Raw genomic sequence first — 25,338 nt, forward strand, 5'->3', positions numbered from 1 at the left:
AGAACATATTAAAAACATTGTGATATAAACTGTAACAATGTTGCAACAATGCCTTTGGTCAGTCTCCCAAGGCAATAGAAATAAAAGCAAAAATAAATTGTACCTTATCAAACCTACAAGCTTTTGTGCAGCAAAGGAAACCATAGGCAAAATGAAAAGACAGCCTATGGATTGGGAGAAAATATTTGCAAACGATGTGACCAACAAGGACTTAATTTCTAAGCAGCTCATACAATTCAATAACAGCAACAGAAAAGCCAAACAACCCAATCAAAAAAGGAACAGAATACCTAGACATTTCTCCAAAAAAGAAGTGCAAATAGCCAGTAGGCACATGAAAAAGGTGCTCAACATTGCTAATTATTAAAATGCAAATCAAGTTACAATGAAGTACCCACCTGACACTTGTCAGAATGGCCATCATCAGAACATGCACCCCTTATGTTTTCAGCAGCACTGTTTGCAATAGCCAAGACATGGAAACAACCTAAATGTTCACAGGCAAATGAATGGATAAAGAAGATGTGGTGTGTGTGTATATTTAGCTCCTTTTATCTCAGCTCCTACACACACACACACACACACACACACACACACGCCCTAAATGGAATATTATTCGGCCATAAAAAGAGCTAAATGTTTGTCCCCTTGAATTCCATAGCCATGACTACTTCAACTAGACCATCTCCTAGACTCTCCTTGTCTAAGCTAATTTTCAATCTTCTATAGTTCTAACTTCTCATCTGTAATTCACATTTTCTCACTCTTGTTTCAGCCAAACACAAATAAACTTTGAATTAACATGCGATGGGGAAAACACTTGGTCATCCCAGTCTTTTCTTAACAGTATTCACAAGCCCTAGGGAATCTTGAATTAATCTTTTATTATCTCATCTAAAACTTTTTTTTCTGCCTTTAGTATCTCAAACATGACTGGCTACTCTCTTTCCTTAAATTTGTCTTTTTCTCAGACTTTTAGTTTCTTCTCCTAGATGATTGTGCAAACTGAAGTTTTAACCACTTTTCTCATTGTTCCAGCTTTTCCTTTTTTCAGAGGCATCTTAAGAAATTCAACTTTCTAGGCCTCATTTTTTCTTTCCTTCATGGTGAAAATCCTACTCTTCCTTTTCATAGCAGGTCTGGAATCAAAGAGCCAGAACTAGGTGTTGGTTAATCCCATTACCCACTTTGAAGTCTCAGTCTGTCTCCACCAACTCAGGCTCTGAACTTTGGGATCTGCCTGCTTTATTTTACTCCTAAACTCAAAGAGGGAGGTATGTATTCAGTTGTTGTGCAGAGCCTCAACTCCATGTATCCCTTGGGGCTGCTACGCTTAGATGGAATAGCTTGCTACACCCAGATAAGTTGCTGGAAAAACCTGTTAGACCTTTATTAAGTTAAAAACATAATTAGTATGGGGGTGAGGGAACACATGTCTACCTGTGGCCGATTTATGCTGATGTATGGCAAAAACCATCACATTACCATAAAGTAAGTATCCTCCAATTTAAATTAATTATAAAAACATAGTTATATCTAGGATTAAAGTTAATAAGAAATGTGAAGTTTAATAAGAAAATATTAGAAACTTATCGAGCAGCACAAAATAATATTTTTGAAAAAATTTAGAGGCTGTGCTGGTGTGTCGGGTTTGGTTGGAAAGGCAAACACCAGAGGAGAGACTGATTTTATTAACCAATGCCTGAGCAAATTGAGAATGAACATAGTAGAAAAGCAACCTGCTCATGGACTAGATCACCTTAATACCATAGAAACACCAGTTCTACCCTGGTACTCTGCTTTAATCAGGCAGCCATCTGGGTCCCTGAGAAAGTTCCTGTACAAGGAGCATAGGCCATGCAGCACCTCTAAATCCTAGATGCATCTAAGTTATCTGAGCATACATGTTCCATTGCTTTGGACAACCTAAGTTATAATGGTTAACAGAAGCTCTCATATCACTAGGTTGTAAATAAGCCACTAACTAGTCAAAATAAACTGCAACCAAACTTTCTGTCAGTCCCATCTCAAATTCCCCCACCTTTATTAAGCTAATCCTAGTAATTGCAAGAATGAAACAACAAGAAAGAAACACTAGTCCAGAAGAACAAACTATAAGCTACATAGGTGGGTGGTAAACTAGCCCAGCAAAGACTTAGGGCCACTTGTTTATGTTGTTCAGATCAGTTCAGTCATTCAGTTGTGTCTGACTCTTTGCAACCCCATGGACTGCAGCACACCAGGCTTCCCTGTCCATTACCAATTCCTGGAGCTTACTCAAACTCATGTCCATTGAGTTTGTGATGCCATCCAACCATCTCATCCTCTGTCGTCCCTTTCTCCTCCCTCCTTCAATCTTTCCCAGCATCAGGGTCTTTTCAAATGAGTCAGTTCTTTGCATCAAGTGGCCAAAGTATTGGAGCTTCAGCTTCAGCATTAGTCCTTGCAATGAACATTCAGGACTCATTTTCTTTAGGATGGACTGGTTGGATCTCCTTGCAGTCCAAGGGAATCTGAAGAGTCTTCTCCAACATGACAGTTTAAAAGCATCAATTCTTCGGCCCTCAGCTTTCTTTATAGTCCAACTCTCACATCCATACATGACTACTGGAAAAACCTTAGCTTTGACTAGATGGGCCTTTGTTGGTAAAGTAATGTCTCTGTTTTTTAGTATGCTGCCTAGGTTGGTCATAACTTTTCTTCCAAGGAGCAAGCGTCTTTTAATTTCATGGCTGCAGTCACCATCTGCAGTGATTTTGGAGCCCCCACAAAGTTAAAATCTGTCACTGTTTCCATTGTTTCCCCATCTATTTCCCATGAAGTGATGGGACCAGATGCCATGATCTTAATTTTCTGAATGTTGAGTTTTAAGCCAACTTTTTCACTCTCCTCTTTCACTTTCATCAAGAGGCTCTTTAGTTCTTCTTTGCTTTCTGTCATAAGGGTGGTGTCATCTGCATATCTGAGGTTATTGATATTTCTCCTGGCAATCTTGATTCCAGCTTGTGCTTCCTCCAGCCCAGCATTTCTCATGATGTACTCTGCATATAAATTAAATAAGCAGGGTGACAATATACAGCCTTGACGTACTCCTTTTCCTATTTGGAACCAGTGTGTTGTTCTGCTGGGAGCCAGCATGGGGAATCCTGCCCGTGGCAAAGGTCATGAGGAAGAGGCCGGATAGGCAAAGGCAAGATCAGGCCTTGAGGAAACCCCCCTGGGCCTTCTCGAGCATCTACCCCCAAACCAGAATCTGTCTGTCTTATTATTTTATGACTTTCACCAAAGTTTCTGACATTAACAGGGGCTATCCCCTACCACCTTTCTCTGGAAAAAGTTAACTTAGAGCTCCAGTTAACAGTCTCCTGCATATAAAAGGAATGTCTCAGCTCAAACCCCTCTGATGGCTCTCTAACTTGCCTGACAGGTTTACCCAGATTTTCACAACTACGCATGTGATTGTTTACAGCCCCCCAACTGTGAGAGGCGCGAGCTTAAAACAACATCTTAAAGATATAGAGCCCATTTTAAGGAGCTAAGAATTATATTGGTGGAGGGTTTTCATTGTTGAGTTAATGACTGCCGCCAGGCCTCCATATCCTTTATCTTTTAGGCACCTGGAGGATATTAATCAATGTAATTGGGATGTAGAAAAAGAATATAGTAGTTTTGACGTCAGCAATACTAGACTTTTGAGTTAATGAATTTTCTCTTTGTTATAAATCACTGTACTCCTCTTTCCTTGTTATAAATTGTTGTATCCTTGCTATGTAAGAATGTAACCTTAATTAGTGCTTTCTGAGAGTGGCACCAGACTTTAGTAAGAACAACACTTTTAGGGCATATAAATTTTCTGGTTGACGGACCCTTATCAGAAAAGGGCCATAAAATGCTAATAGGCCTCCTGGCCAGAAGATGATGTAAATCACCTAAGACCTGTGTATAAGGCTAGGTATGCAGAGATAAAGCCTGGTCTTGATAAGGGTCAGGGCTGCTGACCCTGCATGACTTTGTATTATCCATTGATCTCTATGTACAAAAAGAATATAATAGCTTTCCTGGAAAATAAAGGATGAACCAGTTTCTCAGAAATCTGGCTTCCCCCCGTGTCTTCTTTTCTTTCTTATTCTATTTTCTGGCTGATTCCCGTCTGGAGCATAGAGGCTCATCATGTCTACTTATTTGCCTGGGCTTATAAGACCCACTCGAGAGGGAGCCCAAGATGGGGCACCCTCCGCTATTCAAGCAGGTGCCTGTGGCCTTACACAGATGGTGTAAATCTCTTGTCTGAGGCTCTATGGCTTTCTATGTAAACCAAGGAATACAGCCTCTTTCTCTCCTCTATTCTCTTAACTGCAAACTTTTTCCTTATCTCTCTCTCAATCTATATATCTCTCTCGCCACGCCGTCCCCACTTCTAATTACCCTGGATCCACTGGGGCTGGACCCTGGCATTGTTCCATGTCCAGTTCTAACTGTTGCTTCTTGACCTGCATACACACTTCTTAGGAGGTAGATCAGGTGGTCTGGTATTCCCATCTCTTTCAGAATTTTCCTCAGTTTGTTATGATCCACACAGTTAAAGGCTTTGGCATAGTCAATAAAGCAGAAGTAGATAGTTTTCTGGAACTCTCTTGCTTTCTCAATGATCCAACAGATGTTGGCAATTTCTCTCTAGTTCCTCTACCTTTTCTAAATCCTACTTGAACATCTGGATATTCTCAGTTCACATACTGTTGAAGCCTGGCTTGGAGAATTTTGAGCATTACTTTACTAGCGTGTGAGATGAGTGCAATTGTGCAATAGTTTGAGCATTCTTTGGCATTGCGCTTCTTTAGGATTGGAATGAAAACTGGCCTTTTCCAGTCCTGTGGCCACTGCTGAGTTTTACAAATTGCTGGCATATTGAGTGCAGCACTTTCACAGCATCATCTTTCAGGATTTGAAACAGCTCAACTGGAATCCCATCACCTCCACTAGCTTTGTTCGTAGTGATGCTTCCTAAGGCCCACTTGAGTTCGCATTCCAGGATGTCTGGCTCTAGTCCAGTGATCACACCATCGTGATTATCTGGGTTTTGAAGATCTTTTTTGTACAGTTCTTCCATGTATTCTTGCCACCTCTTAATATCTTCTGCTTCTATTAGGTCCATACCATTTCTGTCCTTTATTGGGCCCATCTTTGCATGAAATGTCCCCTTGGTATCTCTAATTTTCTTGAAGAGATCTCTAGTCTTTCCCATTCTATTGTTTTCCTCTGTTTGCATGGATCACTGAGAAAGACTTTCTTATCTCTTCTTGCTATTCTTTAGAACTCTGCATTCAAATGGGTATATCTTTCCTTTTCTCCTTTGCCTTTTGCTTCGCTTCTTTGCACAGCTATTTGTAAGGCCTCCTCAGACAACCATTTTGTGTTTTTACATTTCTTTTTCTTGGTGATGGTCCTGATCACTGCCTCCTGTACAGTGTCATGAACCTCCATCCATAGTTCTTCAGGCACTCTGTCTATCAGATCCAATCCCTTGAATCTATGTATTGTTAGCAAGGTGATTGTACAGATGTGATCACCATGTACAAAGAAGTGGTTTCCTGGAGGCATACCAGGCTCCCTCCAGGGATATAGTATGCTACTGAATGGGGGACTGACTAATAGTGCAAAAATGTCATCTGTCTCCAAATTCATAGTAGTTTTGAAATCTATATATGTAAGTCCTTGGGTAAAAGGAACTAAACATCCCAGTTTCACCTTTCCTGCAATTTGTGCAAATTCTGAACTTCAAGCATTACTCAATGTGCAGACTTTGGCCCCTTAGATATTTTCTATAAGAAATTTAGTCTTGTTCTGATTTCATGATCTTTAGTAATTTTTGCTGATAACCAGAGGATAAATAAAGGAAATTATATGAAGAACCATAAAAGTCCCTGTCTTATCACCAGCTCTCTCCTCAGCTTTCAGAAGCATATTATCTTAGCCCCCTGAGAAATGCAGTGTGATTTTCCAGACCTGAATGTACTTCCCATGGGAGGGAGCTCTGCATTTTCTAATAACCCACTTTCACTCCATCCCCAGATTCTCAGTTCAGTTCAGTTCAGTTCAGTCGCTCAGTCATGTCCAACTCTTTGCGACGCCATGAATCACAGCACGCCAGGCCTCCCTGTCCATCACCAACTCCCGGAGTTCACTCAGACTCACGTCCATCGAGTCCGTGATGCCATCCAGCCATCTCATCCTCGGTCGTCCCCTTCTCCTCCTGCCCCCAATCCCTCCAGCATCAGAGTCTTTTCTAATGAGTCAACTCTTCGCATGAGGTGGCCAAAGTACTGGTGTTTCAGCTTTAGCATCATTCCTTCCAAAGAAATCCCAGGGCTGATCTCCTTCAGAATGGACTGGTTGGATCTCCTTGCAGTCCAAGGGACTCTCAAGAGTCTTCTCCAACACCACAGTTCAAAAGCATCAATTCTTCGGTGCTCAGCCTTCTTCACAGTCCAACTCTCACATCCATACATGACCACGGGAAAAACCATAGCCTTGACTAGATGGACCTTAGTCAGCAAAGTAATGTCTCTGCTTTTGAATATACTATCCAGGTTGGACATAACTTTTCTTCCAAGGAGTAAGTGTCTTTTAATTTCATGGCTGCAGTCACCATCTGCAGTGATTTTGGAGCCCCCAAAAATAAAGTCTGACACTGTTTCTACTGTTTCCCCATCTATTTCCCATGAAGTGATAGGACGGATGCCATGATCTTCGTTTTCTGAATGTTGAGCTTTAAGCCAACTTTTTCGCTCTCCTCTTTCACTTTCAAGAGGCTTTTTAGTTCCTTTTCACTTTCTGCCATAAGGGTGGTGTCATCTGCATATCTGAGGTTATTGATGTTTCTCCCGCCAATCTTGATTCCAGCTTGTGTTTCTTCCAGTCCAGTGTTTCTCATGATGTACTCTGCATAGAAGTTAAATAAGCAGGGTGACAATAGACAGCCTTGACATACTCCTTTTCCTATTTGGAACCTGTCTGTTGTTCCATGTCCAGTTCTAACTGTTGCTTCCTGACCTGCATACAGATTTCTCAAGAGGAAGGTCAGGTGGTCTGGTATTCCCATCTCTTTCAGAATTTTCCACAGTTTATTGTGATCCACACAGTCAAAGGCTTTGGCATAGTCAATAAAGAAGAAATAGATGTTTTTCTGGAACTCTCTTGCTTTTTCCATGATCCAGCAGATGTTGGCAATTTGATCTCTGGTTCCTCTGCCTTTCCTAAAACCAGCTTGAACATCAGGGAGTTCATGGTTCACATATTGCTGAAGCCTGGCTTGGAGAATTTTGAGCATTACTTTACTAGCATGTGAGATGAGTGCAATTGTGCGGTAGTTTGAGCATTCTTTTACATTGCCTTTTTTTGAGATTGGAATGAAAACTGACATTTTCCAGTCCTGTGGCCATTGCTGAGTTTTCCAAATTGCTGGCATATTGAGTGCAGCACTTTCACAGCATCATCTTTCAGGATTTGAAACAGCTCAACTGGAATTCCATCACCTCCACTAGCTTTATTCGTAGTGATGCTTTCTAAGGCCCGCTTGACTTCACATTCCAAGATGTCTGGCTCTAGATGAGTGATCACATCATCATGATTACCTGGGTCGTGAAGATCTATTTTGTACAGTTCTTCCGTGTATTCTTGCCACCTCTTCTTAATATCTTCTGCTTCTGTTAGGTCCATACCATTTCTGTCCTTTATCGAGCCCATCCTTGCATGAAATGTTCCCTTGGTATCTCTAATTTTCTTGAAGAGATCTCTAGTCTTTCCCATTCTGTTGTTTTCCTCTATTTCTTTGCATTGATCGCTGAGGAAGGCTTTCTTATCTCTGCTTAACTCTTCTTTGGAACTCTGTATTCAGATGCTTATATCTTTCCTTTTCTCCTCTGCTTTTCACCTCTCTTCTTTTCACAGCTATTTGTAAGGCTTCCCCAGACAGCCATTTTGCTTTTTTGCATTTCGCTCTTGATCCCTGTCTCTTGCACAATGTCACAAACCTCATTCCGTAGTTCATCAGGCACTCTATCTATCAGATCTAGGCCCTTAAATCTATTTCTCACTTCCGCTGTATAATCATAAGGGATTTGATTTAGGTCATACCTGAATGGTCTAGTGGTTTTCCCTACTTTCTTCAATTTGAGTCTGAATTTGGCAATAAGGAGCTCATGATCTGAGCCACAGTCAGCTCCTGGTCTTTTTTTTGCTGACTGTCTAGAGCTTCTCCCTCTTTGGCTGCAAAGAATATAATCAATCTGATTTTGGTGTTGACCATCTGGTGATGTCCATGTGTAGAGTCTTCTCTTGTATTGTTGGAAGAGGGTGTTTGCTATGACCAGTGCATTTTCTTGGCAAAAGTCTATTAGTCTTTGCCCTGCTTCATTCCATATTCCAAGGCCCAATTTGCCTGTTACTCCAGGTGTTTCTTGACTTCCTACTTTTGCATTCCAGTCCCCTATAATGAAAAGGACATCTTTTTTGGGTGTTAGATCTAAAATTTTCTTTGTCTTCACCTCTAATTAAAACTCCAGTCTTAAGCAAATTGGCCAAAATGATTCTGAAGTTTACCTAGAAGAGAAAATAGACAAGAATAACCAAGAAGAAACATCTCTGGGGATCCAGTGGCTAAGACTCTGCGCTCCCCATGCACCAGGCTCAGATTCGATCCCTGGTCAGGGAACTAGATCCCACATGCTGCAATTAAGAGTTCACATTCCACAATTAAAGATCCTGCATGCCACAACTAAGACCCAGCACAGCCAAATTAATTACTTTTTAAAAAAAGAATAGCCAAAAAGATGTTAAAATAGAAGACTCTCTATCCTATATTACAAGTTACATAATTTAAGAGTCCAATGGAGGGAGGGATAAATCAAGAGTATGGGATTAAGAAATAAAAACTACTGTACATAATATAGATAAGCTGTAAGGATTTACTGTATAGCACAGGGAACTATATTCAGTATCTCATAATAATGTATAATGGAAAATTATCTGAAAAAATCATATATATATATAAACAACTGAATCACTTTTCTGTACACCTGAGACTAACACAATATTGTAAACCAACTGTACTTCAATTTAAAATTTTTTCTTAAAGATGGATAGACTAGAACTTAATAGAAAACCCATAATTAGGGCTTCCCACATGGTGCTAATGGTAAAGAACCTGTCTGCCAATGCAGGAGGCTTAAGAAAACCCATAATTATATTCAATATGTTAGAATTTGGTACATTATAAAAGTGACATTTAAAATAAGAGACAAAATATTTGCAAGTCACTTATAACTGATTTCTCTTCAGAACATATTAAGAACTCATAGTTCAGTGATAAAAAGATAATTAACCCAGTTTAAAAATGAGCAAAGGATCTGAATAGACATTTCTCCAAAGAAGATATATAAATGTTCAATAAAATACATGAAAAGATACTCAATATCATCATTAGTCAATGGACTAATTAGTTCATGGAATTCTCCAGGCCAGAATACTGGAGTGGGTAGTCATTCCCTTCTCCAGGGGATCTTCCCAACCCAGGGATTGAATCCAGGTCTCCTGCATTGCAGGCAGATTCTTTACCAGCTGAGCTACCTGGGAATCCCTCATTAGTCAATATGGACATGCAAATCAAAATCACAATGAGACATTACTTCATATCCACTAAGATAGTTAAAATAAAAAAAGCACAGTCTTTTACAAGTGTTGGCAAGGATATGAAGAAATTGGAATTCTCATACATTGTCAGTAAGAATGTAAAATCATGCAACTGCTGTGAAAACCTGTTTGGTAGCTTCTCAAAATGTTAAAACCAGAGTTACCATATGACTGAGTAATTCTACTCCTATGTATATACCCAAGAGAAATAAAAACACGTCCACACAAAAACTCGTACATGAATGTTCATAACACAGAGCTTAATACCTGTCAAGAACTCAGTAAATGCTTGTTGAACCAATGAAGAATTCAAGAGGCTATAGGAATGTTTTATTCAGAAAGATCTGTTGATAATTTATATTTTTGAGATGTTTTATAACACAGTAAGGAGCTATCTGTAATAGTTTGTGCCATCTATGTGTTTTGATGTGATGTTGTTATCAGGCCGACTCCACTAAATCCCAAGTCCCTTGAAGTAAGGACTCTGCCTTACTTATCTTTTTATCTCCTCACAGCATCCAGCACACTGGTTTCTGTGCAATAGATACTGGTAATGATTTATTAATTTAGAGCAGATTTAAGAAAGGCTAGCCTTAGAAAGAACCTCAGATATCTAAACTATTGCTGTAATTAACTTCTGAAGGAGGATTGGGTTTCTGTGTTTGGCAATAATGTTGATGCAAGCCAGCCTGTTGTCTATGGAAACATAGTCTAGGGTTACTAGAAGCATTAATGGTAGAGAGCTCCTCAGAAGTTACTTGTCCTCTTGCCTCCAGAAGGCTCGAACACTTGAGGATTTCCATTTTTACCATATTGCTTGATTCTTTGAACAAAGAGACAATACCTCTTTGTGGACAGATATTCTTGGTGAGAATGTGTGAGATGCTAGTGAAGTCACTGGCAACCAGCATCCCAGGCTCATCTCAGAGGGGCATCGTGCTCATCATTTCTCTCATCTTTTTCAGCACACGAGAGATACCTGCAAGCCAACAACAGAGAATTTAACAGTCTGTTTGGATACCCGGTGAGTATATGGTCTCTAGCTATTTCAAGAGGGGGCTGATGTTTTCCTCTAATATTCCCCATTGTCAGTGAGGCAGGAAATTCCTTGTAGATGTAAATCCTACAACATAGGTTCTACTTTCTTTCAAGCTCCTGTACAATGAGGGCTGGTGCAGTGAGGGCTCAGAAACCAAATTAATCCAGTGACCTAGGCTCAGGGGAGGATGTGTCTCAAATTTTGGTTTTATATATAGCTCCTCGAAAAGAAATACTGTAGCTTGAACAAATGAAAGCATAGTTTCATAGTTTTTTTTTTTCACTTAGACATCTCTCTGTGATAGTACATGTAGACCTTCCTAATTTGTTTAATCAGTTCAATTCAATCGCTCAGCCATATCTGACTCTTTGCGACCCTTTGGACTATAGCCTGCCAGCCTCCTCTGTCCATGGGTTCTCCAGGCAAAAATACTGGAATAGGTTGCCATGCCCACTGAATCTACTTTTTTACTAAACTAGGATATTTGAAGTTCTGAATGGGAAAAAAATTATACTTCTGTTAGTAAACTACTAAATAAATATATACCCGAATGAGTTCCATTAATATATTCAACTGAATTACCTTTTGCAACTGAGTAATATGAAAACTTTTACTTCATTTTATACTTACAGCTTCCAAGCTCTCTTTTTTCATATTCATTGAATCTAGATGTTGTTTAAGTGTATCTAATTCCTAAGAAGAAGGGGAAAAAGCAAATAAATATGCAAATTACAGTAAGAATAATCTATTTATCATTTCAAATACGCATGTGTCAAAGTAAATTTTGTAAACACTTTCAACCCATATCTTACGATTTGACTAGAATTTATTAACATTCATTATTTCTGTTTTGCCAGTTTATTTCATCATTATTAAAAATCTTACATGATCAACCTTTTAAATACTTTATGAGTTTTTAAAAGGGAGTCAGAGCTTTTCACAGTGAATCATCGTGTTCTGAGAATATCAAATATCAGAAGACTTTAAATTAATGACATTACTATTTAAAGTTATAATTTTTATTTGATTTTTTAACCACATTTCCATATTTTTTGACTATTTTCTGTTAAGGCCAAGACCTATAACAATTTACATGGTACACTCTTAGGGATAAGACTCTTCAACTGTTTACCATTGATCCTTGAATATAACAGGTTTGAACTGCATGGGTCCACTGACATACAGATTTTTTTTCAAGAAATATGTACTATGGTACTACTCAGTCCAAGGATGGCTGAATCAGTGGATGTGAAACCCCAGATACTGAGAGCCACTATAAATTATACACAGATTTTAAACTGCACAGGTGTTGCTGTGCTTAATACCCGAGTGTTTCAAGGGCCAAGTAGACCCAATTCAAAAACCCTGTGCAATATTAGCTATCAGTTCAGTTCAGTTGCTCAGTCATGTTTGACTCTCTGTGACCCCATGGACTGCAGCAAGCCAGGCTTCCCTGTCCATCACCAATTCCCAGAGCTTACTCAAATTCATGTCCATCAAGTTGGTGATGTCATTCAACCATCTCATCCTCTGTCATCCCCTTATCCTCCTGATATTAATTCATTTTATAGCAACATAGTTTTCCATTGTATCAATATACCTTAATTGATTTAACCAGTTTCTTAATGATTAACATTTTAAGTGTCTCCGTTTATATCCAGGTGCCCCCTCCAAAAAATATTTCTCCAATGTTTTGCTGCAATAAATGGTCCTAAATGAACACCATTTTATATGCCATATACTTTGCTACATTTGTGTGAATATGCTTTAGGAGAGTTTCCTAGAAGTGAATTGGCCAGATCAAAAATGAAACACATTAAATATTTGATACATATTGCCAGATTGCCCTCTAAAAAGGTTATATCTATTTATATTTCTATCTATAGCAAAGACTTCTCACTTCTCCATATTCCTGCCAAATTGGTATTGTCAGTCTTTTTATCTTTACCAGACCCTTTCGTGGAAAATGACATTTCATTACCTATCTTTCCTTAATTTTGAGTGAGAGCAATAATTTTTATGTTAATTAGCCTTTGTACATCTTTTTATGGAAATGACTGTTAATGGTATTTGCCCATTTTCTATTAGATTGTTCATTTTCACTTATTTATTTATTTATAAATAAGTAACTCATAAAAAGATACATGTTTAAAATTCATGCTCCAATACCCCATCCTTGTCCACATCTCTGCTCCCTAGAAGAAATCACTTTTATTAGTTTATCATATATTCAGCAGTGCTTCTTTGTGCAAATAAAGCAAATACACATGCACACACACATACACACACACACGCACGTATATATTATCATTTTCCCACTTTCTTAAACTATTCTGAACCTTAACATTATGTCCTGGAGATGTTTTCATAATTATAATTTCATAGTAGCATTTTCCTTCTTTTTTCAACTGCTTCCCTGGCAGATAGCATAATTTATGTAACCACTTTCTTACAAATTGACATTTGGATTGTTTCTGATCTTTTACAATTATAAGCAATTTTTTACATATATGTTACTTTATACATATGTAGATATATTAATATATAGTGTTGTAAGTATATAATATATATGTGTATATATACTATATATGATATATATGCGTGTGTGTATATATATACTATGTATATAGTGTATGTCTATGTGCATGTGTGTATATATATATATATATATATATATATACTATATACATACAGTAGTCTCTATAGGATACTAGTTTATGATTTATGAGTTACAGAGGCTCTGGATAATAACAATATTTAGGATATGGCTGTGAGAATAGGTTTCCCCTTCTTTACCTTTTCCGCTCTCTAAACTTTTTCTAAGTAACTCTAAGGTGCAGGTTTTGGCATCACTCTGAGTTTGAACATAGCTCTACTCCTTACTAACGTTGTATCCTTAGGCACCTTATTTATTTTAACTTCTTTGATCTTCAGTTCCCTCATCTATAAAAAGAACATAATAATGTTCACTGTACATGGTGGTTGTTAGAGTTAAATATGGTTGTGAAAACGTTAGTTCTCTTTCACCAAAAAACTGTTACCCCTTAACATAAGGGTACAAATTTCATTCATCTCTGTAACTACTGTTCCCATCACAGTATCTGGCCCATAAATGAAATTCAATAAATGTATGCAAATAATTGATGAACAAGTAAACAGATTTGACTGATTCTTATGTACTTAACAACCATTGCATCTCCCTGGCCCCACCCATTGCTCATTTTTTCCCTATTTCTCTAATTTCTTCCCTTCCTACTCCTTTTAGGCTTCCCTGGTGGCTCAGTGGTAGAGAAGCCGTTTGTGATGCAGGAGACTGCCTGCAATGTAGGAGACCCGGGTTTGATCCCTGGGTCAGAAAGATTCCCTGGGGAAAGAAATGGCAACCCACTCCAGTACTCTTGCCTGGGAAATCCCACAGACATCGCAAGAGTCACACATGACTTAGTGACTAAACCACCACCACCACTGCTCCTTTTCCTCTTTTCAACCCCCTAACTACTGATTCTCATTATATCCTTGGCCTTCTGTTTTCAATTTTCCACTTTAGCAGTCAGTCGGGTGCTGTGCTTAGTCACTCAGTCATGTCCGACTCTTTGTGACCCCCTGGACTGTAGCCCACCAGGCTCCTTTTTCCTTGGGGATTCTCCAGGCAAGAATACTGGAGTGGGTTGCCATACCCTCCTCCAGGAGATCTTCTCAACCTAGGGATCAAACCCTGTTGTCCAGCATTGCATGTGAATTCTTTACTGTCTGAGCCACAGGGAATATCCCTGCCCAAATAAATAAATACCCGAAACCCAAATCTAGCATCTCTATCATGTCAAAAGAATTAAACACAAGAATTCTATAGTTAAGCAAATGTTCTACATCCTCAAGATCTTGCTTCTGGCTTGACATTTAAGAGTAGGACAAAACACTAGTTGCCAAGTTAGTAAAGAAGTACTGATTTGTCTATCTTGGGGCAGAATCAGCATAGCTTTTGTCTTTGTTTTCTAAAAAAAATGCTACCCAAATAAGTAGAAACCAAAATACATTAACTGTAAAGTCAAATGGAAAATTTACTAAAGCCAGCTGCTTTAGTAAGGTAAAAGATCAAAAGATCTTTGGGTCCAAGTATCAGAGTCATCTGGACTTAGACACTAAGAAATTCAGGGTATCTTAAAATCAAAGAAAACCATTTATATGATAGAATAACTTACCCTCAGAGTTGGGAGGGGCCTTAGAGGTTATTTAGTTAGAACTCCATTCAAGACATACCTGTGAACTTTCCAGGACAGATTTTAACTGTTTTTCAATCTCTACTAGTATAGCCCAGTATAGAGCTGTGAACAGAACAAACCTTTTGAGAAATGTGTAGTGTTTGATTGATCATTAATTGAAAAGTCATGGAGAAACACCAAGGAAATCTTAGGTTTAACTTGGATCTCTAAACTCCTAAGTGCTAAGCTATTTGACCAGCTTCTCTTCCCTAGGGAAATAGACCTTAAGCAAGACTTGACTGGATTGCCTGTCTAGTCTTCCAAGGCCAGTTTTAGCCTTAGGACAAAAAAATATTAGTTCTCCAAGAGTATTCAGATGTCTTCCCAAGGTAGGACCCAGAAAGAGATTCTTCATGGTTAAGCAATGTCTGTTTTCCAGGACTGCAGGTAGGTTTGTTCTTTTGTTTGACCCTAGAGGTGGAGGAGGTGGGAGAGAAGCCTTGTCCTTAGGGGATTATTTGGTCTCATTCTCCTACCATAGATTCAAACCCTTATATCTTAGGTCAAACAACTGAAGATCCAAAAGTAGAAAGTAAGATGGTCTTGTCAACATCTTGAGACTAGCATTGAAGAGGTAGCAAGTTCCCATTTTTACTCAGCAAAATGATAGCTTTGATGTAGGCCAAAACTGTTCAGACCTCCCCCAGGACAATTAAGGGGCAAGTGATTCTCCAGTGCTGAAAGCAACCAGTGTAGGAACCTTCAGTGGGCTAAGGGTGAAAGACAGTCATTTGCTTTTGGCATCTGACACCTTTCAGCACTGAAAGCAAAATGTAAAGACACACCGAAATGGGTTTGCCAGACTTAAGAGAAGCTTCAGTAGAGAGCTCTGAGTAGAGTGAACACAAATGGCAAACTTGCCTTCTGTTTGGCACTGAGAAGGACCTTGAGTCAGAGGATAAGATGAAACAGAAAGATTTCTGATTCCAAGGAAGGAACGCATTTGGATGGCTGCACAAGTGAACTGGGGCTCAGGGAACAGTACAATCTCAACTCCACAAGTAACTAGATGGTCTTCGGCAAATAAATTAACCTCAGGGCCTAGGTTGCCGCATCCTGAAAAGGTGAAATTACTCCCTTCTTAGGGTTGTTTTGAGAATTAAATAAGTTGCTTTTTCTAAAATACTTAGAATAGTACTAAAGTACTTAGAATACTACTTTACACATAGTAAATATTTAGTAAGTTTTGATTGTTGTTGATTTTATTATCATTATTATTATCAATAGCATCAATAAACAAAGAATTCTACTCAGGGCATAAATACATCCTGCCCCTCCTAAAAATGTCCCATATTTATCAACCATGCCATCTTTGGCATACATACATAGGCCTCTCTAGGCCTCAAAGAAAAGAGTCTGGAGCCAAACACTTCTTCCTTCCTTCCCTCACTATGTTGGGAAGCTATTTGCTTTTTCCTATTTTATGAAGTGGTCTTGGTCCTTTTTGTTAAGACTTGGAGGTAGAGTCTTTTGTTACTCTAATTGTGCTTGTGTTCTTTTACTAACAGGATAATAGCGTCAAAACCTCAAAATATAATGCCTTAAACTTCTTGCCTATGAACCTGTTTGAACAGTTCCAGAGACTTGCAAATGCATATTTCCTCTTTTTGCTTTTTCTACAGGTATTACCTTTTAGGACCTTTTCCACAGAATATTTTATCAACTTCTCTGGGGTCAGGTTATGTAATCAGTCCTTCTCCTCCTTAAACTGAGAGATGTCTTCTCTCTTCAGACGATGGGCGAATGGATGGCTGGAGTCTCAGGCCAGTTTCCTAGTATAGCAGTGGTCAGGATTAGCCAGGGTTAAACAAGCCTCTATAAGAGGAAGGAGGCAAGGTCGCCGAGTCCCAAATAAGGGGACTCCCTCACCACGACTGCATGACCACAGTTCAGCTTAACCGTGAAAGGCCACAGACTCGATTCTACACCCCCGCCTCAGCTGCAGCCGCATTCCTCCTTCTTGTCCCAGCCTCCCCGACAGAAAGTTAACAAATGGGAGCACCAAGGGAGGAGAATGGTTTAGAACATCAGCACAGGGCACGGAAGCCAGGCAGGGTAGGCACAAGTTGGGAGAGTTAGACGGGTCATCTCATTTCCCCTTGTGCTGAAGGGGTGTAGGTGGTTATGTGGTTCTCCCATGCCCACACTTAATACCCTACCCCCCAGCACCTTCATTATCAGAAGAGGAATGGCTCTTTGCCATCAAGACAAAGATACTAGAGTTCAGAAAAGTACCTGGCAATTTATCATCTCCTCTTCTTTCATCTTTAGGAGGTGTTTGCTTATAATGGGGTGGCTATTTGGAGGTTATAACAGTGGAAAGCAACTAGGATTGTTGAACTTATTATGAATCTAGGGAGGCGGAAATGGTGGTACAGTGGGGGTTGGGAGGAAATACATTGTCCTTTAAGCTTTCTGACCCATGTTTCTCTCCCCTTCCCTCTCCCAGTTGATTCCTCAGATCTCCTCCTTGGCATGGTACACGACTGTGGTACCCCTGATGGTGGTGCTATCCATAACAGCAGTGAAAGATGCCATCGATGATATGGTGAAGTGGCTTCCAGGGCCTCTCTTCCCTCACTGTACCAAGTCAGGCTGGGGAGGGAGGGAGCGTGAAGGACTCCCCAGAACTGCCTAATACTAGAAGGCAGAAGGAAAGAGGTGTTTCCTTTCTCTATGTCTTTATCTGTGCCAGAGGAATATGAGATTCCCTTAAGCCCAAGATTGGTGAGCCATCCATGGCCAGAAAGGGGTCACGCAAGGCCTTTCTCTGTCTTCTTACTGCCGCCTTTTCCAGGTTTCCTTCCATCTCCTTCATAACCCACCTCTGCCTTCACTTAGCTCTCTCTGGGTTTGCTCTCACCCTTCTTTCTCCATTCACCCTTCTCCCACTTCTGTATTCCTCTTCCCTTCTTCCTGTCCCCCTTGGTTTCTCTAGTCTTATCTCCCCTTTCTGCATTCCCGTTCTCCTCTCCAGCTCTCCATATTGCCCTCTCCAGCTTTCGGTTCTATCAAGTGCACACAGCTAGGAACCCTCTGGGTTTAGAGAGCATCATGACTCAACAGAGGCTGGCTCCTTCCTGGCCTTGGCGGGAGAAGCTGGCTCTCAGCGAGTGCAGCATGGCTTCTTGCATGCTCCTTTACAGCAAGGGGTGGGAGGGCAAATGTGGGGAACCAGTGCTAGGCCTACCAGTGGGATTTGGGAAGCCCACCATGTTGACCTGTTTGGAGCTTCCCTAAGAGAGTCCTTCTGATTTTTATATCAAAGTTTAAGAGCAGAGTGTTTCTCCAGCTCTTCAACTCTGTGACTCTCTAAACCCAGAATTAACATATATAGTGGTTTAAATTTCAGGCACAACTCAGATGTGCAAAAATATAACTTAATTTTCCATAACTAAACTCAGTGTAACTCATAACCACCACCTCACCATCTCAGCCCGTTTTTAATGAGAGCCGAAAGCTGAACTTGCCAATTCAGGATAACCCACGCAGTTCCTTCTGGTTTAGAATTCCGTGTCTTTAGGAGAAAATATTCTGACCAATTCAGGATTCTTTCTACCCTCTTCCCAGGGAGTAATCTCAACTGAAAGGAAAGGGACTCATGTGACTCTTAGCATCAGGACATACCCTTATTTGTCACCCTCTTATTTGGTCTTTGAATAGACCTCTATTCCTCTTTCCTCATTGCATCCATGGTAGAAGCTTCTTATGCTGACTGTGGTTGAGGGTAGGGGTATTGGTATGCTTGTGAATATATAACTTCCCTCCACCTACCAAGGTGTAGCCCCATCATTTTGCATTCTCTCCTCTGTGGCTTTCAACATAAGTTTTTTGTTCTTATCACCCCAGGCTTTGTCTCTTGATATTAAAACAAAGAGTTTGTCTCTTTCTTCTCGCTTGAATCTTTTTCTGACATCCTTTCCCAGCTTCTCAGAGACAATCAGCTTCTTGGTCTGGCTTTAACAGTGGAAGAACTTGGAATTGGCCAGGGGCTGGGGGGTAGGGTGGTGAAGAAGTGGGGGTAAGGGAGAATTACAAAGAAGAGGAACTACATTAAATAATACTTCAAAATATTAAACTTCTAAATATAGTTTGGTCTATGTCTATTTCCTGAACATTTTCTTGTATGATTTTAGAAAAGGCACCAAAATGATAATCAAGTCAACAATCGTTCTGTTCTGGTGCTGATGAATGGCAGGTAAGTGCTTCTTGGGAAGCCAGTTTAGGTTGGATCGGCTCTGGGAGAGCACTGACCTTGCTAAAACTTGATGTGTTTGGAAAGGTGATTTAAGACAGTGAAAAGAGCCTCAGGCTGGACATAGGAAGAGTTTGTTTCTAGTATGCCCTGAAGTTGCCTCTCTGGACCTCATATTTCTTATCTATAAAATGAAAATAATATTCTTTACCTTAAAGGATGCTTACAAAAATGAAAACAAAATAATATATATTAAAGAAATTAACAAATTATGACATGATATTAGTATGCAAGTGGTTATTACCAGTACAGTGGTCAGCATGGAGATGTCTGTCTTTAGTGCATCAGTGGATTCTACATGACTTATTGACCATTCTACTGTAGCCTTTGGTTAGGACATCTTTTTGTTAACAGTCTAAAGAAAATATTGGTGTTGACCTCATTGCTGTAGTGTTTGGTCTTATCTATCTAAAGTATGGGTAAATGCTTGTGTTTTTTGTGGGGTCCTGCAAAGTTGGAGCAATTTACCTTTGGCAGGGATAGAGGGAGACTGGCATAATTTTATATAAAGTAAAATATGAAGATTATCCTAAGAGGTACAAAAATTATCATAGGAATTAATAAAAAATAGGCAATCATAACTGGCTAAAGAAATCAAGGAAGATTTTCTAGAACAGATGATGTTTATGGTTAAAAGATGGGGAAGAATTCAACAGAGATGATATGAAAGGAGAAGTGACCAGTGTTTGCAGAAGCAAGATCACAAACAAGTACAGATCTGAGGAAATTCAAGATTGAGGTCCAATCCTTTCTCATGGTGACCTTACACAACACCCTGTAGCTATAGTTATATATATATATATTTATATTTATATTAAAAAAATTTTTTTTAATTACAGTTGATGTTCAACATTATATGTTATAGGTATACAATATAGTGAATCACAATTTTTAAAGGTTATACTTCCTTTATAGTTATTATAAAATGTTGTCTATATTACTTGTGTTGTACAGTATATCCTTGTAGCTTATTTTACATGTAATGGTTTGTACCTCTTCATCCCCTCCCCATGTATTGCCCCTCCCCCTTCTCTGACTCCATTGGTAACCACTAGTTTGTTCTCTATATGTGTGAGTCTATTTTTTGTTATTATATTCACTAGTTTGCTGTATTTTTTAGATTCCACATATAAGTGATATCATACAGTATTTGTCTTTATATGTCTGACTAATTTCACTTAGCATAATATCCTCCAGGTCCATCCATGTTGTTGCAAATGGAAAATTTTCATTATTTTTTATGGATGAATAGGATTTCAAGAGACCCTGGTTCAATTCCTGGGTCAGGAAGATCCCCTGGAGAAGTGATAGGCTACCCACTCCAGTATTCTTGGGCTTCCCTGGTGGCTCAGATGGTAAAGAATCCACCTGCAATGCAGGAGACCTGGGTTCAATCCCTGGGTTCAAAAGATCCCCTGGAGGAGGACATGGCAACACACTCCAGTGTTCTTGCCTTGAATCCCCATGGACAGAGGAGCCTGGCAGGCTGCAGTCCTTGGGGCCAACAAAGAGTTGGACTCATCTTGAGTGACTAAGCACACACGTATCAAGAACTATAGTTTTAATCATAGAATTCTAGTATGGGAAGTTGTTGGGCATCTGATTCTGTTATTTATTGTGTTTGCTGATTCTTACTCATGATGGATTATTTCCTCAAGTGTTTTGATCTGTTGAAGCCTCTCATAAGATATCACTAAAAAAGTTAGTTGTGATTAAAAAGAAAATTTTAAAAAAGAAAGCTATAGAAATAAAAAGATAAAACTGAGTGTAAGAAATTTGTAAAGCTAGGAGTTACTGAATGAATTTAGTCAAATGAACTTCCCAAGGAGCTTGAGCACTTGGGTTTTATAAAACTATTACAGAAGAATTTGTCATAGAGTGGTTTTAGAGTAGGAGTTCACAAGCAGGGCCCTAATGGTTAAACTTTGTAAGCCAGTGAATGTCTGATTTATTTAACACTTGAGATGAATTGTCTATATTCCAGAAAGTGGCGTCCTTTTTGTAGAGCACATGTGTTTGAACAGAGTTATTAATACCTTTGAAAAATTTTGTTTTTTGAGTTGTGATTTCTGTCATTGTAGTCAGTAATTCTGGCTACAAGCACATCTTTAGTTAAAAGCCACATTTTTTTAGCTATCAAGGGGAATGAGCCACACCTCTGTTAGTGTTCTCTCAGATATATTATTAAACGAAAAACACAAAGTACCAGAAAATTATGTATCTAGTATGTCATTTTTAAATGTATATCTTATATGTGATTATATGGATTGACATTTTCTCAAAAGAAATGCAAAAAAATTGCTCTAAGTGACAAAACTATAATCTGGGGAGACTGGAGACTTTACTTTTTCTTTTTCTATATTTTTAATTATTTGAACTGTATTTTTACCATGTGCATGTATTGCTTTTCTTAAAGAAAAATTATGTGCCTGTATATCTACATATACCATTATAGAGTTTTAGAAAACTCTTATAGCCTGATCAAGAGAAATGGGCCCCATTCTTGATACTGCTTGGGCAAGGAGTATCCCAAAGCAGTTTGGTCCTCCTCTGAGCTTTGAGTTCATCTCAGCTTTTTTCCCCCCTCGATTGTCAAAATAAGACTGTAGTGAAATTCTCAGAGCTGGCATGCAGGCATTCAAGGTTCACTTTCTTGCAGGATAGTGACAGAAAAATGGATGAATGTCCAAGTGGGAGATATAATTAAACTAGAAAACAATCAGATTGTCACGGTGAGTACCTCTTTGGGCTGTGGCCTTTTCTCTTTGGGCTTGAGTAGAAACCTTTTTAGCACTTCTGTGACCACTCCTTTTGGTGATATTCACCTGCTTCACTGTGCATCTAGAGATCACCAGCTCCTGTGGTAAGAAGTTTGTTCTTGTCCACTTCTCACCACAACCCCAGGTAAATTATGACTGGCTTTGAGAAAGGAGGTGTGTGTTACCAGTGATGGGTCTTGAGACAAAGAAAGTAAACCAAATGTCTATAAAATTCTTAGACTGAATAGCTGTTCCTGAGGTAATTGCTTTCGCCACACTGTAATTTTAAAAGTCTGCCTTCCTTATCTTCTCTGCCTTTCCTGACCACAGGCTGATATACTATTACTCTCGAGCAGTGAGCCCTACAGTTTGACATATATAGAAACTGCAGAACTGGATGGGTGAGTGTTCCTTCCTCATAGTCCATTAAGATGGTTGAGTCAGCTTAGAGTGATTTCTCATTGAGGGAGGGCATGATGCAGAGAATGAAGTGCTAAAAGCTAGAAATATCCAGGTAAGATAGGAGGCCTCAAGTCTAAGGCTGAGCTCTTGACAGAGAATTGAGCATCCAACTGGGTGCAGAATCTGGGCAAATATTCTCTGTCTTCAAATTGGAAACATTCAGTCTGACTATATTCAATAATGCTGAGTGGTAGGAAAGAGGTTAACCAGGCTATGAAATTTCAGAATATAGTTCCAAAGTTTCTTGGGGTGGGAGAATGAATACTGAGATAATTATGTACTGATAAACCATGTTCTGGAAAGGATTTAAGGTAGAAATTCATTAAGGTACAAAAGCTAAGATCTTTGGAAGACAGAGGCCATCTTCAGAGAGCTTGTCCTGTGGAGTTTTATGTTAATCTGCATCCTTACAACTCTTCCTCTTAGTACCCACAAACTTTTTGAAATATGGCTTCTTTTTTACTTCTGTCTCTGCATTTCTGTATCAAATAATGGTTAAGTGGGATCCCTTCATGGGTCCTATAAACATTTGTGAGATGAGGAGTACGTTTACTTGGAAGTGTTCACAGGTTCTTACCAGGACCTTAACTCTTGAAGGGAGTAGGTACCACCTTCAGGTTATTTTGTGATGTTTCTTCAGCTTTTCTAAAGTAGCTCCACCAGCAAGATCGCATAGGTTGGTTAAAGTAGTTGATATGTGTTTCAGGGAGAGAGGGGAGCAAGTGGGCTAACATTTAGCTTCCTGGAGAAGGCAATATCACCCCACTCCAGTACTCTTGCCTGGAAAATCCCATGGACGGAGGAGCCTGGTAGACTGCAGTCCGTGGGGTCGCTAAGAGTCAGACATGACTGAGCGACTTCACTTTCATTTTTCACTTTCATGCATTGGAGAAGGAAATGGCAACCCACTGCAGTGTTTTTGCCTGGAGAATCCCAGGGATGGGGGATCCTGGTGGGCTGCTGTCTGTGGGATTGCACAGAGTCGGCCATGACTGAAGCGACTTAGCAGCAGAACCATTCCACCTCAATACTGTCCTTGAGAGACGATGACAATAGGAGTGACTCTGACAACTCCAGTCTGAAAGCCAAGCTCTATTGGCAACAGCTCTTTTCTAAAGTAGGAGAAACTGGACCTGTACTGCTGTTACGTATGTGCATTCTTTGCTCTAGTGAAACCAACTTGAAAGTGAAGCAGGCCATCTCAGTTACCAGTGAGATGGAAGATAACCTGAAGCTTCTGTCTGCTTTTGATGGTGAGTTTTTTTTTTTGAAAAGCACTTAACATTTAATGAATTTCCCAGCATGTGGCTTCAAGCCACCAGGACACATGTCCCACCTACACCCTTAATCTTCTCCTCAGCTCTTCTGCTGAAGAATTTGGCCTTCACAATGATGGGCTGCTTTGGGAGCTTTCCTTTCCCCAGAACTTTGTAGTAACCTGATCACACCACATCAATGATAGGAGCAGCTCCTGTCTTGTTCTTGGCAGCATTTACTCGTGTCTGCTCACTAACCAAGGTCCACAATTTATCAAGGTTTTCAGTCGGGCAGAAACTCTGGTTCCTCTTTAAGTGGTAATGCCTCATACCAGCTTCCCCAAAGTATCCTGGGTGATATTTGTCAAAGTTGATCCTGTGATGATGCATGCCACCAGTATTACCTCGGCCTCCTGGGTGTTTATGGTGTTTGCCGATGCGGCTGTGGCCGTGGCTCACATGGCCCCTAAGTTTCCGGGTTTTCCTTAGTCTGGATGGCATGTCAGCGGCCTAGACGAAAGAGCAGATGGTGAGTTTTGAAATAGATTTGCCAACCCAAATTTTTATCAGTAGAGGTGTGGTTAAAGTTTGATACAGCCATATAGTGAATTCTATATAACTCATAAAAAATAGTATACAAGTTGATATTTACTTATATGGAAAAATATTCACAACATATAAGGTAAAAAGGTTACAATATACTATGCATAGTATAATGTAACATAAATTTGTCTTTGGAAATATATATATGTTTATGAGTATATGTATAGAAAAAATCTTGAAAAGATATACTATAAAAGATATACTTATTTCTAGGCAATGAGTAAATTTTACTTTCTCCTTTTTAATGTTGTATATATATATTTACAAAAGGCATATTTTAGTTTACTAATCATGAAAAAATTAACTTATTTCCATTTAAAAAAGAAGTCTAGGTTTGCTTTAGGTAGTTTCTGAATCTATTCAGATTTAGCTCATTTGATCTGGAAGTGCTAATGGTAATAAGTTCTCATGTGGGTTGTTCTCTTTCTGGATAACCCATGTCACAGAATTACTCTTCTCTGAGGCCCAGAACCCTTTGTCTGCCTTTCTAAAGGGAGCTGCTGAGAAATGGGCAGTTGCTGAGAAAGGATAGGAAAAAAAGATGTATGTATATTTTGAAAGAGGCTTGTTCTTTCCTCTTTTCCATTAAGCCTCCTCTTTGCTGGGAAAGATTGAGGGCAGGAGGAGAAGGGGATGACAGAAGAAGAGATGGTTGGATGGCATCACCAACACAGTAGCCATGGGTTTGGGTGGACTCCGGGAGTTGGTGATGGACAGGGAGGCCTGGTGTGCTGCAGTTCATGGGGTCACAGAGTCAGACACTACTGAGTGACTGAACTGAACTGAACTGAACTTCCTGTTAGGAAATAATTAAGATTACAGAGTCAGGACTTTTATTCCTTTTTTTTTTTTTTCAGGAGAAGTGAGGTGTGAGTCTCCCAATAACAAGTTGGACAGATTCACAGGAATACTCATGTATAAGGGGAAAAACTACATCCTGAATCATGACAGACTGATTCTCCGAGGCTGTGTCATCAGGAATACAGACTGGTGCTATGGCTTGGTGATTTTCACTGGT

At 39.5% G+C, this 25,338-nt stretch overlaps 1 protein-coding gene and 1 pseudogene across 1 annotated transcript in view; one reads left to right on the forward strand and one right to left on the reverse strand.

Annotated features, from left to right (window-relative positions):
- The window catches only part of LOC138080731 (phospholipid-transporting ATPase FetA-like), a 117,371-nt gene that overhangs the window by 41,542 nt on the left and 50,491 nt on the right, over positions 1-25,338 (forward strand). Inside the window, exons 2-9 of the mRNA XM_068973599.1 lie at positions 10,653-10,711; positions 16,494-16,607; positions 17,435-17,533; positions 19,122-19,183; positions 21,900-21,972; positions 22,330-22,400; positions 23,632-23,714; positions 25,178-25,336. Of these exons, the coding sequence (XP_068829700.1) occupies positions 10,653-10,711; positions 16,494-16,607; positions 17,435-17,533; positions 19,122-19,183; positions 21,900-21,972; positions 22,330-22,400; positions 23,632-23,714; positions 25,178-25,336 (720 nt within the window). The remainder of the gene's footprint in view (positions 1-10,652; positions 10,712-16,493; positions 16,608-17,434; positions 17,534-19,121; positions 19,184-21,899; positions 21,973-22,329; positions 22,401-23,631; positions 23,715-25,177; positions 25,337-25,338) is intronic.
- LOC138081081 (large ribosomal subunit protein uL15-like) lies at positions 23,772-24,218 on the reverse strand (annotated as a pseudogene).

The sequence above is a fragment of the Capricornis sumatraensis genome, chromosome 6, assembly GCF_032405125.1.
Source record: "Capricornis sumatraensis isolate serow.1 chromosome 6, serow.2, whole genome shotgun sequence".
NCBI lineage: Eukaryota > Metazoa > Chordata > Mammalia > Artiodactyla > Bovidae > Capricornis > Capricornis sumatraensis.